The sequence below is a fragment of the Phoenix dactylifera genome, unplaced genomic scaffold (genome assembly GCF_009389715.1).
Source record: "Phoenix dactylifera cultivar Barhee BC4 unplaced genomic scaffold, palm_55x_up_171113_PBpolish2nd_filt_p 000352F, whole genome shotgun sequence".
Lineage (NCBI taxonomy): Eukaryota > Viridiplantae > Streptophyta > Magnoliopsida > Arecales > Arecaceae > Phoenix > Phoenix dactylifera.
The window spans coordinates 109,513-126,923 of record NW_024067810.1 but is presented as its reverse complement, the minus strand read 5'-3'; the positions used below and the strand labels follow the sequence as shown (position 1 = coordinate 126,923).

The 17,411-nt window shown below is 37.7% G+C and overlaps 1 protein-coding gene and 1 long non-coding RNA gene across 2 annotated transcripts; one reads left to right on the top strand and one right to left on the bottom strand.

Annotated features, from left to right (window-relative positions):
• Positions 1-6,580: 6,580 nt before the first annotated feature.
• On the bottom strand, positions 6,581-7,972 carry LOC103717412 (indole-3-acetic acid-induced protein ARG7-like). The gene has a single exon (XM_008805787.3). It carries the CDS (start codon positions 7,317-7,319, stop codon positions 6,834-6,836), a length of 486 nt encoding a protein of 161 aa, XP_008804009.2. The 5' UTR covers positions 7,320-7,972; the 3' UTR covers positions 6,581-6,833.
• A 2,937-nt stretch (positions 7,973-10,909) lies between these two features.
• On the top strand, positions 10,910-17,380 carry LOC120105736. Its single transcript, XR_005508051.1, has 2 exons — positions 10,910-13,108; positions 16,357-17,380. It is a non-coding gene; the product is annotated as an uncharacterized LOC120105736 (long non-coding RNA).
• The last annotated feature ends 31 nt before the right edge of the window (positions 17,381-17,411 follow it).

Here is a 17,411-nt window from a genome sequence, read left to right as displayed (position 1 = left end):
GGAATCACTACAAGCTTTCCCAAGCTATGTTATTGAAGCAGATGCTGAAGAGGTGCTCGGGCCTCGGGAGGAAGCAGGGGTTGGGTGGTGGTGGTGGTGGTGGTGGTGGAGAGGAGGAGGGGCTGCCGGAGGACGTACCGAAGGGTCACTTTGCGGTGTACGTGGGGGAGAACCGAAGCCGGTTGGTTGTTCCTATATCTTATCTCGCTCATCCCGAGTTCCATTGCCTCCTGCGCCTCACCATCTCTTAAGAGGAGAGGATTGAGACTTCTTCTTCTTCTTCTTCTTCTGTTCTGGTTTGCTTGATGCATTTGGTAGTGTTTTTTGACGCAAAAACATGAGAATTTTTCGTGGGTTGGAATCGTAGATATCAGAGTGGCGTGCTATATAGAGGTTTTCTTGAAACAAGCTTGTGGTGTAGTATCTTATGAGTCTATAGATGAAGTTAGGCCCAAAAAGGCTCTCGTTAGTTCGGTGGATGTAGAGAAGTTGAGTAGGAGTACGATCTGAAGAGAAGTATAAAGAAGCTAGTTGTGCTGCATACAGAAACAGAGCTGGAGAGCATAAAAGCTGAAAACATATGAAAACATATTTAAACAGAAGCCATGCTTGGACATTGTAATTGGATACAAATCTCTTAGGGATTACATTAATAGCTCAGCTGTAATTTTTATCACATCTGTGCTAGAGAGAGAGAGAGAGAGAGAGAGAGAGGGAGAGAGAGAGAGAGGTCAGAAAAGGAGGATTGCCAGATGTGGTGTCATTTTCATAATTTGGATACTTGTGTTGCAACTTGGAACAGCCTATGCTATTTCTTCAGCATCAAATGAAACAGAAGAATGATGATTTCCATTGACTTCTAAACCCTACTTTTTTCTTCTTGTCTGCACTAATGCCTAAGGCATCAGCAACATGACAAAATTTCCCCCAAAATAAACTCTATTTTTTTTTGCTCATATAATCTTTTACTCAAATAATTATTTGGAAAACTGGGCATCTACTTACTTGCACAGGGTAGTGCAACTACCTTATTGAACAGTTAAGGTCAAGGTTTACTAACATTATGTACTCTTTTTTTGAGGGTAATCCTAACATTATATACTCCTAATGGACTTTCAAATAATATCTATTATTTAGCTATTATGTAATGTAAATAGCAGCCATTTTTTGACTTATTTGAATAAAGTAAAATTCTTAAAATTTACATCTCCATCTCCACTGAATTTTTTTTTTTTTAGTTCAGTTAACAATGACACAATAAATTAATGTTGTTATTTTACCATTATTGTCCATTTTTTATTGTGATGCCTGTTATATTGACTTCTGTTTCATTCTCCAAAAAAAAAAAAAAATCCAATCCAAGATCGAAGTGGACTATTAGTTGCATTATTTTCATTATATCAGCATTATTGATGCCTTAGTTATTACTTATACCATCTAGTACCAAGTACCAAGTAATAGCTACCACTTAACCCTAAAAATCACACTGAATCTTTCTATATGTGCCATTACTTCTTCTATGTTATTCACCCATATAGCATACATTGTCCTTTACACTCCTTACTTCTCTTTATTTAATGGCCCTCAGGGCATATCAAAGGCTAAGGTAGGCCATAGCTAGCCTACCCTCTCTTTTGTTTCAATGAGGAGACGACACCTGCTGCTCTCAACAACAGGATCATCACTGATGGAACCCAACTCCTTGAAACAAATGCTTTAGTTCTAGGAATCTTCCTCATCATCACACTCAAGAAGAATCTATTGTCAGTTGGAATCCTCTCCAAGTAGTTTTTGGTCATCATTTCATTAATTCAGTAGTGGGTGGATTATATAGTACCAGTGATAATGCTTTGGGGAGCCCATCAGTGGACACTTTCTGGGTCCTTATAATTTTCTCACAAAAAATTACAGCAGATATTCACTTATAACTCCAATCTTTAATTATCTCACTTTTTTAGAGAACTGGTTATCATATAATGTCAATATCTATATGTTGATATCTAGAAAGTGTTAATCCTGCCACTGAGGTGGTAGCTTAGTGGGAGCATGGCCTCACTTCCAACCAAGTGGTTCCAAGTTCGAAACGCACGGGCGTCGATTAAATTGTGGAGACCGGATGCTCCCTGTTCGGACGCGTACTTATACGTGGTATTCGTGCCGGAGCTCAGAGGGGTAACCGAGCCAGGCCCACGAGTGGGGAGGGTATGAGTAAAACCGGCTGGGGTGCCCAACACACGGTCATTTCTGCCCGCATCGAACATTCTCCTGGCGGGATGGGGGCCCAGTGGGGGCTGCTACGCGGGGGTGGGCTTGTCCCTTCTTCCCCCCTTCTCCTTTTCTTTTACCAAAAAAAAAAAAAAAGTGTTAATCCTAATTGTAGTCCTAATTGCAATCAACTTTTGTATCCATATAATGTCAATATCTATATGTTGATATTTGGAGGATTGGTGTTTGGCTAATAGTTGATTGCAAAACTTTTTTCTATTTTCATTTTTTTAATTGTAGATGAGGGGATTACACTCTATCCTGCTACCCAGGCATCGGTGAGGTTAGAATCCAGATCATTAGATATCATGGGTGATGACTTTACCATCTATGCTTATTGACATCCACTAAAATTATAGGATAAACCAATTCGACTGCAAAAGTTAATATGTAGACTTGTCTAAATAATTCAGGATGAATTGAATCTTGCACAAGGATATCAAGTTGTTTGAAATAGACTATTTATCTGTTTGAGTTTAGTTCAAGCTTCATTATGTAAGACATGAACTAAGTTTGATCATGAACATCAAACATAAAATTTATTTCAAGTTATGCTGGATCAAACCTGAAATCAATGAAGCCTAGTCTTGCGCAAAAAACTTTTTATATTTTTAAATAATAACTTCAAAGCTATCACTTGAGCCATCCCGCATTATGCGATAATTTGTCTTTGGCCTAGGCTAAAGACTGAATGTCTTAGAATGAAACCTAGTCTAACCTAAATAGAGCTCAATTCCTTTGCTCAACTCTAATTAGCCTTGGAATTTGGATAAGGTATGCCCTAAATAGGCCTACCAAATATACCTATAATAGTGCATCCACCCACATGCCTTCAGAAGCATAAAATATGTAACGACTTAGAACCTCATCCAATAAGGCCAGCTGAAAGATATTATTTGAGTTCCTTGGCTCTGCGTAAATATTCAAGATCTACCTAGTAATATGGGATTAAAGACATGCCTGTATGTTCCTCATATACTCCCTCTGGTTAAGGATCTAAATCCACGTAGGCTATGAGTCAGATGCGCTTTGATACGATTTGTAATGATCCAGGATTTCATCAAAAAAACTAGCTAAAAAGTTTTATCCATGTTTCTTAGTTTTGAATAAATACTCAAGATCTACTTAGTACACAGCCGATGTGGAATTAAAGGAACTCTCGCATGGTCCTCACATAATGCGATGCTGGAAGGATTCAGGTATCTTACAGTTGGGTCCTTGATGTCCTGTGAGACATCTTCATGTCTTGATGGGAAGCTCAATGTACTAGTTTGTCGGTCTCCTGTCCCCAGCATGCACATGACATGCTCCCATGCCATGACCCACTGCAAGTACTGTCAAAGATCCAATCATCTCGACTCCAAGTAATCAAGAATGGCACTCTATAGGAAGAGTGATATTAGTTGGTCTAATTATATCTAGGAAGCTCAGATGCCCAAAAGCAAACTCCTAAATGCTCTCAACTTTGTTATGCTTTAGTTAAAGATGGTATCACTACTATTTCCTGTTAATCATATGATAAGGATGTGGCTGAAAATTTTGATGGTTAAACTTGCAACCACAGAGGTTTAGAGATGACCTTTCCTAACCGAGGACATGAATATTATGGTCTATGTTAAGCCCTAATACACACTGGTTCATGTTAACCAGTTATTCATGAAGTGGATTTTGTCCAAACCAATAAGTGAAGTCATTTTCTTGACAAAAAACAGAGTATGAATTTATATATACATGCAAATCTGAGGACTTTGTTGTACGATTTCTTCTTTTCGGATAACAACCCTAGCATTTCTGACTTCGAGTTCTATATGTAGGGATTTAGTGAAACCTACTCGATAAAGATATTAATACTCTTTTTGATGAAAAGGTAAGGAGTCGTAGGATGCTTCTTTTTGACAAAAAAGGAATTTAGTGATTTTATAAGAGTTTTCAAAAATCAATTAGAAGAGACAACTTCACCGTAGCACTTACCAGGAACAAACTAATCTAAATTGATAACTACAAATTGCTTCGTTTTCTATATGTTTTGTACAAGATAAATGAACCAAATTTTATCATTCAAGCCATCTATTCATTACATGTTATTAATAATGTATTGTATACACATAAACTTTTTTTTAAAAAAAATTAAAAATAATGCTACTTAGTGATCTTATTGAAAACAAGATACAATGTGTTGAACCCTAATTGGCCTATAAACATGGGGCCTCGATTTATGTAACATAAGCTAGAGCAATGTTACAACAGCATGCCAAATCCACTAGTCTTCATCATAAATCTCCTCTCCTCTAGCAAAGTTTTGCCTAGGGATATTTCTATTGTAAATTACATTGCCATTACTAGGTTCCATACGAAGGATTAGATAGATTATACCATAGCACTATTTTATAAGTACAGAAATACCTTGGACACCCAGAAAAGAGCACCAAAAATGACCCCAAACCGCGGTTGCAGTTTGTGTCATCACCCTCTAGCTGGACTTCCTATTTCTTAAACAAGCAATGGCTTACACTTAATACTATGTTTCATGGCCCATTCTTGATACCATATAGAAAATTTTCTCATGAGAAGCTATGATCTATTAATGAGATAGATCTTGCTTACATCAATACTTCCCCTTATGGATGATACCTCCATGGGTTAGATACATAAATACCCTTGACTCTTTGACATAAGTAAATTTTAATATCAATAAGAGATGGCCTATGAAGTTTGATTTGCTGGTTGATACCTATCTTCTCATTGCATTTAAACATGCTAGAAGTGTAGATATATGTATACATGCATTATGCACGTGCCCTTGCGCACGTGTACAATAAAGGACCATGGCAGGGGAGGGAGAGTTTGGATCCTTTGCAGTACAGCTTGTGCACCGTAGAGTCAAGTACGATCACGAATAGTTATCACGTCATCCATATCTGAAACGGATGGCTCTTATTCATTCCTGAAATTCGACGAGATATTGGTAGTGCGATACACAGCGTCATGATGATGAAGGAAAGCCATCCTATTCTAAAATAGATGACGTGGTGGCCATCCATGGTGGTATAGGACTTTGCGGTGCATAATGTTGCAGGGCAGAGGATCTTGCTATGGGGAGGGATGACCATGTCAGTCTATGGACAAGCACAGATTTAAGTCTTGGGTTCAACATTGCCAATTTTGGCTCGGTGCAGCTATATGTTATTGTAGTAACTTGATTCAATCCAAACTACATGCCATAAATTGCTTAACAGGGAGTTTAAAGGAATCATTGTAGAATGATTGCCATAGTGACAAGATAATCCGTCCATCAAGTCGTGGTCCTATCATATCAGGAACTTTTTGGACAGACAAGATGCAATACCTTACACTAATGCATTAAACCTCCATTATTCTTAGAACATAGGTTCGTTGGTTGCATGTCCGTAGGCCCACTTAATTAATGTTTTTCCTTTGCTTTCGTGCTTCTTATTTTTATCTCAGAAATAGTTTATCTTCTGCGAGATGTTGCTGCTTTAAAAATTATAGTGAGGCATGCTCTACATGAAGGCCTAGATTGTGAGAAATTATTACATAGGCCAGATCCGAGACTAGTCCAAATCTCGAGGAACACATACGATCGATAACATGCACCCTTCTTTGATTTTGAATTGTTTAAATACAAAATAATAATGTGGCGAGTGACTATTAGACTGGTCGATTAGATCGGTCCATTAAATAACCAGATCTAGATTACAAAAACAAGTCAATGCACATAAGAAATTGAAACCATGTTCTAGTGCCAAGACTAAAATAAATAATAATAATAATAATAATTTAGTAATTATGTAACTAATTGGATAGCGTTTTATGTGATCAGGCTGATCTTTGACGAGTGATTTTCCCTTTTCAAAATAGAGGACTTGGGAGAGTTTGAACGACTGATTGATTGATAAAATCCGAGGCCCTTGTTTTTGGTGCTAGCACTCTTTCTAGATTCTTTATTAGCTTTGGTTCGAAGCAAAGAAGTTCTTTCTCTGCTCTTCCCATCACGGGACCTAAAACTGGCATTTGTATAGCTTTAGGTATCATTTAGTTCAAGACCTCGGTCAGATCCAACTTGAGGGGACTTCCTTATAAGCCTTATCGGGGATAAACATTATGGGATTTCATGACATCTATTCCTATTTAATTGTTAAATTTTTTGTTTGATGATTCTCACATTTAATTTATCCATTTTACCCAAAAAAAATAAAAAATAAAACAAAAAATATATTTAAATAACGATGTGCACCATCTTATCACCTTTTGACCTTTTCATGGGAGAAGTGGAGGACAAATAAACACAACCATGTGACCGAATCCTGAACCACTTTATTTTCCTTCAGCTTTATGCGGATTCGAATCCGGATCCAAAATCCAAAATTGGAGACATAAAAACAGAGGAGCTTAAATTTTAAACATGCAAATAAGACTATAATGAAGATGCCACCGCCCACCGGCCATATTAATAACTATGTATTAGAGATAATCACATTATTATTTACATCGAGGGCAACCCCTGGTCCGCCCACCAGCCCAACTATTTGATGTAATGCCTGAGTGAATCACCAGACGGATTTCTCGGCGCGGACGAGAGGGACGGACTCAGGGGAGTGCCATCCGGCACTCCGCTGGCCGGCGTGGCAGCAGGAGCACGAGCAAGAGGAGGACGCCGGCGCGGTCTTCCGGAAGTCCTCGAGGCTAACGAAACGGGAAGACGAGGAGGAAGAAGAGGAGAGGTGGCGGAGAATATGTTCGAAGAAGGACTCGTCGCAGGGGAGGGCGAGGGGGCCGGGCCGGGAGGAGAAGCCGTACTCTTCCTCGGCTTGCCGGAGGAGCTGCCGGAAGACCGGGTGGTTGAGGTGCGCCGCCCGCACCACAAATCGCCGCGAGCTGCTCCCCACGCACACCGCCACGTGCCCCGCCGGCACGTCCGCCGGCGCCCCCCGCGACGCCGACGCCGCCCGCATCCGCCACCGCCGCAGCATCTGCCGGAGCCTCACAATGTGCCTGATCTTGCTGCATTTCGCCATCCCCACTCCATTTCCCATTCTCTCCTCTCTCCCTCCCTCTCTCTCTCTCTACAACACCTTTTGTTCTCTCTCTTCCTTTCTTTCTTTGGGATTTTGGGAAGAAGAAAGAAAGTGAGGGGGGAGGGAAGAAGAGGGGGGGATTGAGGATTATATAGATGGGAAGGGAAATGGTCCCAGGACCCAGGTTGGTGATAATTACAAAAGAATTTTTGCTTTTTTTTAATAGTTTGTTATATTTATTTTGGGGTGGGCTTGGTCCAAAGAAGCACAAGTTCAGCTTTATTTTACTCTAAATATAGCGAAGTTATGGATAAAAACCTCATCTAGGTCATTTAACTTCTTCCATATCATCCAAAATTTAAAATTTGATTGATCGGGCTTAAAGGATTGGGTTGGGTTAAGATATGATAAATATTTATAATTTTGATTCATAGTTACATCCAACTACGACGGGCTTTCTTATTCCAAAATCATCCTTATGGGATAATCATCGCAAGATCAAGAGTGATGTGGGTGGAGATGATGATATCACCACGATGATCCTACGTGGCAGTGATTCTAACTTACCTCCATCCCTCAAATCACCGCCCAACCTAATCTGGGTTGCCTATCCTTGAGGTTGGAAATCAAAGATCACCGTAGGGCGGTAATCTTAGGTTGAAAATTGAAGACAAAAATGCCCCTCAGTCCAAACAAAAAATATATATCAATATATCATTAATACTTATAACAATATTATATATATTATATTTATAATATATTATACTATAATATATTATTAATTATATTGATGTCATATGACTATTCAAAGATAATTTCAAATTATAGTAAAAGACTAGAAGTACATTATCAAAATTTATATTTATATAGTGAAAGTATTTATTATATTATGTTTATTGGCCGTATTTTCCTTGATTAAATTAATTATTAGTATTAAAATAATATATTATAAGTAGAAATAAAAATATTAATTCTATATAATAATTGATATTCTTCTAAAGGATTAATAATTTATAACACTAACAAATATATTTTTATGTAATATATTAATAATTAAAATGTGAATAAATATATTAATATTTTATTATAGTCTATTTTATATAATTAATAAATATTTTTTAGAATATATTAAGGATAATTTCTATATTATATGGTTGGTCCGTGAGTGATCTTGGATTTTTATGGAATGCCAAACAGGTTACACGTGGATATCTAGATATTCTTAACCACTGGAACATAACATACCAAACACAGTTATCCTAAATCATCGAGGATCAGATTATCCTACGATAAAGATCACCGGTGATCTAAGATCACCTTGATAATCCCACTTTGGTCATCAAATGCCACCTTAAGGTAACTAAATTACAGTCTAATATAATTCGTATATTTTTTGGATTGTTGAGTTGCTTGTTTTAGACCTATATTGCTGTCAAAATGATTGCAAGATAAGTTGCAGCTCCTCAAGTAGGTATTTTAATTAAAAAAAAAATCTCTCCTCCTCCTTTCCTTCCTCTCTCCTCCCCTATCTTGCTCTTGAGTTCCTCCTCATCGCTGCTCTCGACGCCTCCCATCTATGGGAGGCTAAAGGCTGCCTTCTCCGCTCAAACTTTATTGCAGCAGGTCTCTCCTCTTCCTCCTTCCTCCCCTTTCCCTTTTCTCCTGGCCTTGCTCTCAAGTCCCTCTTAGATGTCACCACTAGCTGCATCTGCCATCACCAGCATTCTAATCCCTTGAGGTAGGTGAGTTATAGAAACAAATTCTATGCTAATCCCTAACTCTGCTGGTTGATTTCCTTCTCTGCACCCATGGGATAAGTTAAAATAGTCCAGTACTGTAGCCACACATTGAACAATGTCTGAAAGAAGAGGATGCAAGGAATAGGTTGGTACTAAACCGGTTCTATGATTTTTAGTCCATTCAATGACAGTTAAGCAGTCTCCTTCTAGCCAGATATTTTTTGAATTGAAGATGTTGAAATGGTTAGCAGATTAGTCATGAGATGGAGTTCATGTCATCATATGAGATGGAGTTCATGTCATCATATGATTCAGTTCGACTCGCAAGGGCTAGCCATCATCTGTTGGTAATGCATGGAAAAACTATCCACAGGCCTAACAATGTTCTTTTGCTAATTCTAATTAATAGTGAGATTAGTCATGAGATGGTGTAATTTTCTCTAGAGATTATTGCTTTAATACATGATTTGGTACTCTTCTGCTCGGTTGGACTCATTGGTTACAACACCTCGAAATGTAAGTCATTAGCAAGCTGTTTCATCATAGATTAAACACATATCATCAGTTCTCTAATTAATAAACAACATGATACAGAGGGTGGTTGGCCATGATTTAACAAAACACATAAGGTTAAAACTTTTGCCAATAGTACATCAAAAGAAGGAAAGTACATACAAGGGTTGTCCTCTACAAAATTAACCTATAAGTGTTGGTCAAATTTGAATGCCAATTAAGTTTAAGTTTCTTTCTATCCTAGTCATTATCATTATAATCCAATTTAGATAGCATGAAATATCAAGCATTTCCTTTCATAAAATGTTGAGTTGTCCGATCTACACAATCTCAAAGAACCTAAAATTGTGGTTATCTTTATGGGAAGGATGACAAAAGATTAGTCAATGTTGTCTCAGTCAAAATGAATGCTTAGGAATTTGAAAACATTGTAAGACCCCACAGAATCTTGGCTGACATGTAACAACAATTTGAAACATCAGTATTTAGTAACAAAAACAAGAATAATTGTCGTTTTATCAAAAATAAGTACAACATTAGTGTTGTTGTGGCTGATAATATATGTTTAAGAAAATAGTAATGTTGAGAAATTTATCTTAAATGAGATAATGATAATGTTAAGAGGAATTTGTTATAAATGAGATAAAAGTGACAAATCTTAAATCTTTATGCTCTTTTAACCCCTAAAAAAGTCACTATTTACACATATTGTATTCCCAATACAAATTGATATATTTTCTAGAACACTCAATCAAGATGAAGAAGGCATTATCAACTAATTATTTTCCAATCATTCATCATTCAAAGATTCTTGTGTTAGTTATCAGAGAGCATTGGAGTGAAACTATTCTAAAAGAAAAGTGGTATTAGGTTCTGATTGCTCATGTTAGTTATATAGTGCATACATTTGAGTGAAAATATTTAAAGAAAGACTGAAACTAGGTTAGAAATGGTCATATAGGAAATTTTCACAAACCCAATAAACAATTCCCACCTCTGACTCCCCAACCATGTGCAAGCTGGACCATCTCCTGTTAGTCCTCTTCCTTGGTCGCTTTCTTTATCTTTAATAATTGCTTCCCAACTGCCATAACTCCCTAATTCAAAGTAAACATGGCATGCCCGGTTTTAATTAAGAATAAAGTGCTAGCTTCATGATTAGTTAGCTATTAAAGTAATCATTTTCTCTTCTCGCTATTCTTAGTCTTTGGGACAAGAAGTATAATGGGGTATGCTCGTTTTAAATATTTATGGAAGCTATGCCTTGAATAGTAGAGTCAAAAATTCATATACTCGAATCTGACCCATTTCTTAAATAGGTCAAAAACCTAAATTCAAACCTGACCATTTTATAGAATAGATAATTTAAATTTAACTCGATCTCCTACAAGTTGAATTAAGTTAAACAAGTTAAATGGTTAAGCATTGCTACCTCTATTTTTGATTTTTGTTACTTTTTGCAAAATGTAGGCTTGTGAGTTACGTATGTACATGGATTGTATAATCAAAAGGCCAGATGGCAACCATTGCAACTTGCATATGTGGTGATGAAACCAAATCCATATCACATAGTTTGCACAAGAAAACACAGTTTAATATGTCCTTGCGACCTCCTCTATGAGACTGTGACTAGATATGGGTGTCTCAAGTTCTGAACCGCCTTCTCTGGTCATGCATCATGACTAGTCGAGTTAGTGCAAGAATACAAGATAGAGCTTATCAGGGTGATTCTGCTTTCACACTTTCTTGACTTGAGTTTTTGGTATATCAATTATTAGAGTATTAACCCAGCTTGCCTTTCTTTTTAGGGTTAACCGGCTGGTCATATAACAAAGACATCTCAGTATCATGAATTATCATTCATATGTATGGTAGTCATAATTTGTGCTCATATATTATGATATATCAAATGTACTACTTTCTCAATAGATATTTCAATTTTGCTAACAATGTTTTGTGCAAGTAATCTTATGTGAGGTGCAATTATTAGTTTGAAACCAATCCAAACCAAGTCAAATCAGTTTGGTTTGATTCCTATCATGTCCCAAACCAATCAATCTTAATCTGATCCATCTAGTTCCGCACTGGTTTGATATGACATATTATGACTTGGATGGTTCAGATTCGTTTTGCAACCTTTGGCAATTCCACTTAATTCTATATAATATGCCCCGAACTAGGCAGTTCAGGTCGATTTGGAAAACTTGGGTGCCATGGCTCTATATGCCTGGAAGGCAACAAAGGATTTAAGTAGCATGAAGGAAATAAAGGAAAGAAGATGTTAGAGAACAATATAGTGTATACAAGCCAATGTAGGGAATGGTGTCCTTATGGTACAAAGCTTTATTTTTTCCTTTCGCATATTAATATTCATGACACAACACATATCAAAATGGTCGGCAGCTTTGGCAATGGTCCAAGAGAAGCTAATTAACAAGCAGAATTCCACAAAGGTACAATGACTCCTCATTTTGAATTATGCCTGTTTATTCCTTTAATATAAAAAAAATTATCTGGCGATCAATGCATACTCACCACTATAGGTAATGGCGATGGTAATGTATGTGGAGAAGTTCAACAGAAGTTTGAATGTGAATTCTACATGGTAAAATTGATTCCTTGAATTGAACTGCATCACATTCGCATCTTCCTCTTTAAGAATTATCATATATTCATCATATGTACGCCACCATGGCGGGCGATGGAAGAGCCAATGGCAATGGTCTTTGAGAAGCTCATCAAAAGTTTGTGCGCTCTCTAATAGATTCCTTGAACTGAATTATAACATGTTCTTTTATGAAAAATTATGTCAAAGTCATATACCAACCTGCCTATGTTCAATAGCCTACCTTCCTTGACCAGCATTCCCCTCCATTTTGCACCCTATTTCTAAAAAAAATCATGCCACGCTCATATTTGCTCAAAAAGAAATATTTGCATTCTTTTTGTAACTGCTACTACGCGCAATGACGATGATAATAACCTTTGAGAAGCTCACAACAATCTACATGTAAACTCTGAAAAGTACATTGATTCCTTAAATTGAACACTATTTTTCTCACCTTAGTCCCTCAAGCAATTGAGGTCCAACCTTTGGATTAACTGCCACCTAATGTTTAGGCTCATCCACAGGCATTTTTAATGATCATTTTTCTTTTAATCCCTGGCCCAGGCATAAGTATGTATAAAACAGACATAACTACTGCATATATAGGGAAAACAGTGTGTAGGAAACTATGGAGATTGGCCTGCAAATAGGCAAGTAATTTGCATAGAATGCAGAGAAGACACAGGAGAAAACTATAGTGTACCGGTCTTTGGCTAAAGCATGAGGTTTTCCACAGGACTTAATTTTTTAATTTACATTCACATTTCCTCTAAAGTTCTTCATCAGGAGAAGTGATCGGTCTCAATTCCTCAACAAGTTCTCTGGCAAATTCAAATTGGATAGGAAACGAGTTTCCTGGTGGCAGTTCAACCCTTTAAGCAAGGCTTTCAGATGCCACAAAGTTTCAATCAACCTGATATGCCTTGATGGGCCTTCGCCTTGGCTAGGTTTAACTAGAGTCGGGCATCGGGCCGTGCCGGGCCGGCCCAGGCCCACCGGGCCCAAGGTCTAAACGGGCCGTGCCTGGCCCGGCCCGCTTATGAAGCGGGCCGTGTCGGCACGGCCCGTCTCGGGCGCAAAAGGAAGCCCGGCCCGGCCCCAGGCCCATCTATTGACGGGCCGGGCCGGGCACGGCACGAAACGGGCCGTGCCAGGCACGGCCCGCAACGGTTTCAAACGGGCCGTGCCAGGCACGGCCCGCAACGGTTCCAAACGGACCGTGCCAGGCACGGCCCGTCTGGAGAGGGGGGGAGAAAAATAGCCGTTTTCAACGGCTATTTTGGAAAATTTCCAATTTTGCCCCTCCCAACAGTCCAAAAACGGCTAAATTGAGGGGTATTTTGGAAAAAAAATTTTGGGCTTCTATAAATAGCCCTTTCCTCCCTCATTCTCACCACACCAAACCAACTATTCTCTCCTTCTCTACTGCTATTATTTCTCTCTTCTAAAGTGCTCTTCTAGCAATTTAATTTTTAGTTTGCATTTAGCAAGTGTTCAAGTGCTACACAAGAGGAGGTTCCTGTTGAGAAGAGAAGGTCACTCCTGTTGAGAGCACAAGAGGAAGCTCAGAATCTCGGCTCTGCCTCTGCCCTCCGACCCTCTACTCAATTCCTCCTTGTGGTTAGTTTTTATTTTTTGAATTCATCAATTTAGATATGTCATGTTTTGAGGAAAGTCAGTTTGGCATTCCTCCTGTTTCTGAGGGAGAAGAAACTAATCCCCAACCCCATGTTCCTAGTTCCTCTAGAACTAGTGAATTGAGTGAAGATCAAACCTCTTCTCGTAAGAGGACTAGTGCTGTATGGAATGAATTTGATAGAGTTATGGTTGATGGAGTCAGGAAAGCTAAATGTAAAAAATGTGCCAAACTTTATAGTTGTAGTAGTAGTGGGGGAACAGGGCATTTAAAAAGACATCAAGAGAGTCCTAGGATGCATGATTCTCATGCTCAAACTCAAAGTACCCTTAATATACAAGGGGGATTACTTGTAGGTAATTTTGCATATAATCATGAAAATCAAAGAAAAGCACTTGTAAAATGGATAGTTAAGGATGAATTACCTTTTAGTTTATGTGAATCTTTTAATTTTGAAGAATATGTTCAATTAAACCTACAACCTACTTACAAAAGAACTAGTAGGCGTACATTTAGAAGAGTAGCCATGACTAACTTTTTAGCAATGAAACAAAGTTTAATTGAAACACTTTCTACTTTAAATGTAAAAATTTCATTAACTTCTGATATTTGGTCAGCATCTGTAGGTAGTAATTGTTTTATTGCCATTACTGCTCATTATATTGATAATGATTGGCAATTAAATAAACGTATTCTTGCTTTTCGTGCTTTTGATTTTCCACATTCTGGGCAACAAATTTCAAATATCATTTATCAAACTGCATGTTCATATAATATTAATGATAAAATTATGTCTATTACTTTTGATAATGCATCTAATAATAATTCTGCTGTTGCATTATTAAAAGACTCATTGCATCCCATGTTAGATGAAAATTTATTGCATATTAGATGTGCATGTCATATCTTAAATCTTTCTGTTCAAGCTGGCATGGGTATGATTCAAGATGTGATTGGTAAAATTAGAAATGCAGTTTCTTTTATTCATGCTTCAAGATCAAGACTTCAAGAATTTAAGGAACTATGTATAAATCATGGTAAACGTTTTAAAAAATTTAAACTTGATGTAATTACTCGTTGGAACTCCACATATAACATGATACATGATGCATACCCATATAAAAATTTATTAAGTGCATATATTAATGATCGTGGATTAGGCTTTACATTGACTGAAACTGATTGGAATAAAGGAAAAATTTTGGAAGATTTTTTGCTTAGTTTTTATAATGCTACCAATGTTCTTTCTGGTATTTATTATCCAACTTCATGTTCATTTTTACAACAAGCATATATAATTAGTCAAAAATTTGCAGAACATAGATATGATGATGTTTTAATGCCTATTATTGACCTAATGGAATCTAAATGGAATGAGTATTGGGACAAGATATGTCCTATGCATAACTTAGCTGCTGTATTTGATCCTAGAGTTAAATTAAATGGCGTGCTAATTTTACTTGATGCATACTGTGAAAATATGAATCAAGATTCTGAATCTGCTAAAAATGAGGTAAAACAACTTCTTTATGATATTTATGCTATATATGATGAAAAAATTCGTGGATCTAAAACACAAATACAAACCTCTATTTCTTCTTCTAGTAGTTCTTGTTCGTCATCTATTTTTTCATTCATTGCACAGAGAAGACACACACATACTTCAAGTTTATCTTCATCTTCTTCATCTTTAAGTAGTGAACTAGAATTTTATTTACGAAATGATCTTCAGTCTGCATATGATGAAAATCAAATAGAGAATCTAGATGTATTATCTTGGTGGAAGAGTGTTAGAAATCAATATCCTGTTATGTCTGCAATTGCACGCGATATTTTAGCTGTGCCGATGTCCACGGTAGCATCGGAATCCGCTTTTAGTGCAGGTCGGCGTGTTCTTGACGAAAAGAGAAGTATGATGACGGGCGAAACGGTGGAGATGCTTCTCTACTTCAAAGATTGGTTGGATGCTGAGGCAAGACTTCAAGATAAAGGTGGACATAATACAACATCCTCTGATGATGATGATACAAACACTATTGAAGACTGAAGAGTGAATACTGATTCACTGAATTACTGATGATTAGTAAGATTTCTTAATTTTTTATAATTGTACATTTTTATTGTATTCTGGAGGTCAGACCAAGGTCCAAACCTCGGCCCTTTCTTATTGTATTCTGGAGGTCAGACCAAGGTCCAAACCTCCCTTCATGTACCATTTTGATTTAAATTAATAAACTGGTAGGGGTCTATGCCAAACCCCCCACCATTAAGGTGGCTTTATATTCATAAATCCTTAGTTTTCAATATTTATTAATTTATTAAAAAAATTTATGAAGCATTAATTTTTATCGGGCCGGGCCGGGCCCGGACCGTGCCAGGCCCGCGGGCCAGCCCGGCCCAGGCCCGAAGCGGGCCGTTCTGGGCTCGGCCCGCGGGCCAGTAACCTGTGACCCAGCACGGCCCCCTTAAATGGGCCGTGCCAGGCACGGCCCGGCACTGTAGCTATCGGGCCGTGCCAGGCACGGCCCGCTTCGTGCCGGGCCCAGTGCCCAACTCTAGGTTTAACCACAATGCTTGCAAGCAATTAAGCATTGAGCAACAACGTAGCAGAGACTTTGTCAGGAAACTACATAGACCAGAATAGAAAGTTCAACATGAAGAATAATCTTTAGTTAAGACCTCTCAAAATTAATAGATTGCAAGTACAACCTTGCCAAGATTTGCAATCTCCAATCATACCTCCCCTATGGCCCATATCGGGTAGGGTACTAAAACTTTAGTATACCCCCTGCTTCAAGTATCAGTAATGAGGCACATGAGGCACATGCCGTAGGATGTATTGGTTGGACATTGGTACAAGATCTGGTACCAAGATTGCAAAATACATGTCTTATGTCTAATATCCGTTAAAGTTAAACAAGTATCTTCGCATGCAAATTATAGCTAAATGTTCTTAGCTTACTGCATGATGGCAACCCTTACCATTTTCTACATATGTACCTGGATTGCACTGTGTGTGGGGCTTTGTGCTAGAGTGACGCATTGGTTTCTGAAAGATTTAACAGAGTGGTTGAAACAATACTGTCAATTGTTAATATTCTGCTTGTTAATATCTTCATCACAGATTTTTCGGAACAACATTGAGTTTGTCAAATAAGGCTAGAAAGAGCTAGTTATTGACTGCAGGTGATTCCACTTAGCAATATAATCAGTTGTCTTGCAACAGGTATGCAGTTCAGTCTCATGGCTAGCACTAACACTTGTTCCAATTCAGGAGGAAGATTAATACAATCCATCCGAATGTTAGTATTTACATCCAGAGTAATGAAGATTATTTGTGAAAGTAGCATTTGCAAATCAGACTTGGAAGCAGAGACGCTTCAGTTTGTAAACAAATTTGGAGAAATGAGAAGAGTTTGACAGAAGTTGACAAAAAAATAAAAGAATAAATATAATAGAAAGCATAAAGTTACTGACAAAAATACAATAGTCCATGAGGGGGCAAGCATGGTAGACTCCAGCATTGGCTAAAGTTCTTTTCTTTGAAAAGACCTTTTTGAAAAAGTGATTGAGTAAAAAAAAAGTCTAGGCATATCCCCACCAACACCAATAGC

Excerpts from the sequence above, each read along its gene's own strand:
- LOC103717412 (XM_008805787.3), bottom strand. The coding sequence starts at position 7,319 with ATGGGAAATGGAGTGGGGATGGCGAAATGCAGCAAGATCAGGCACATT.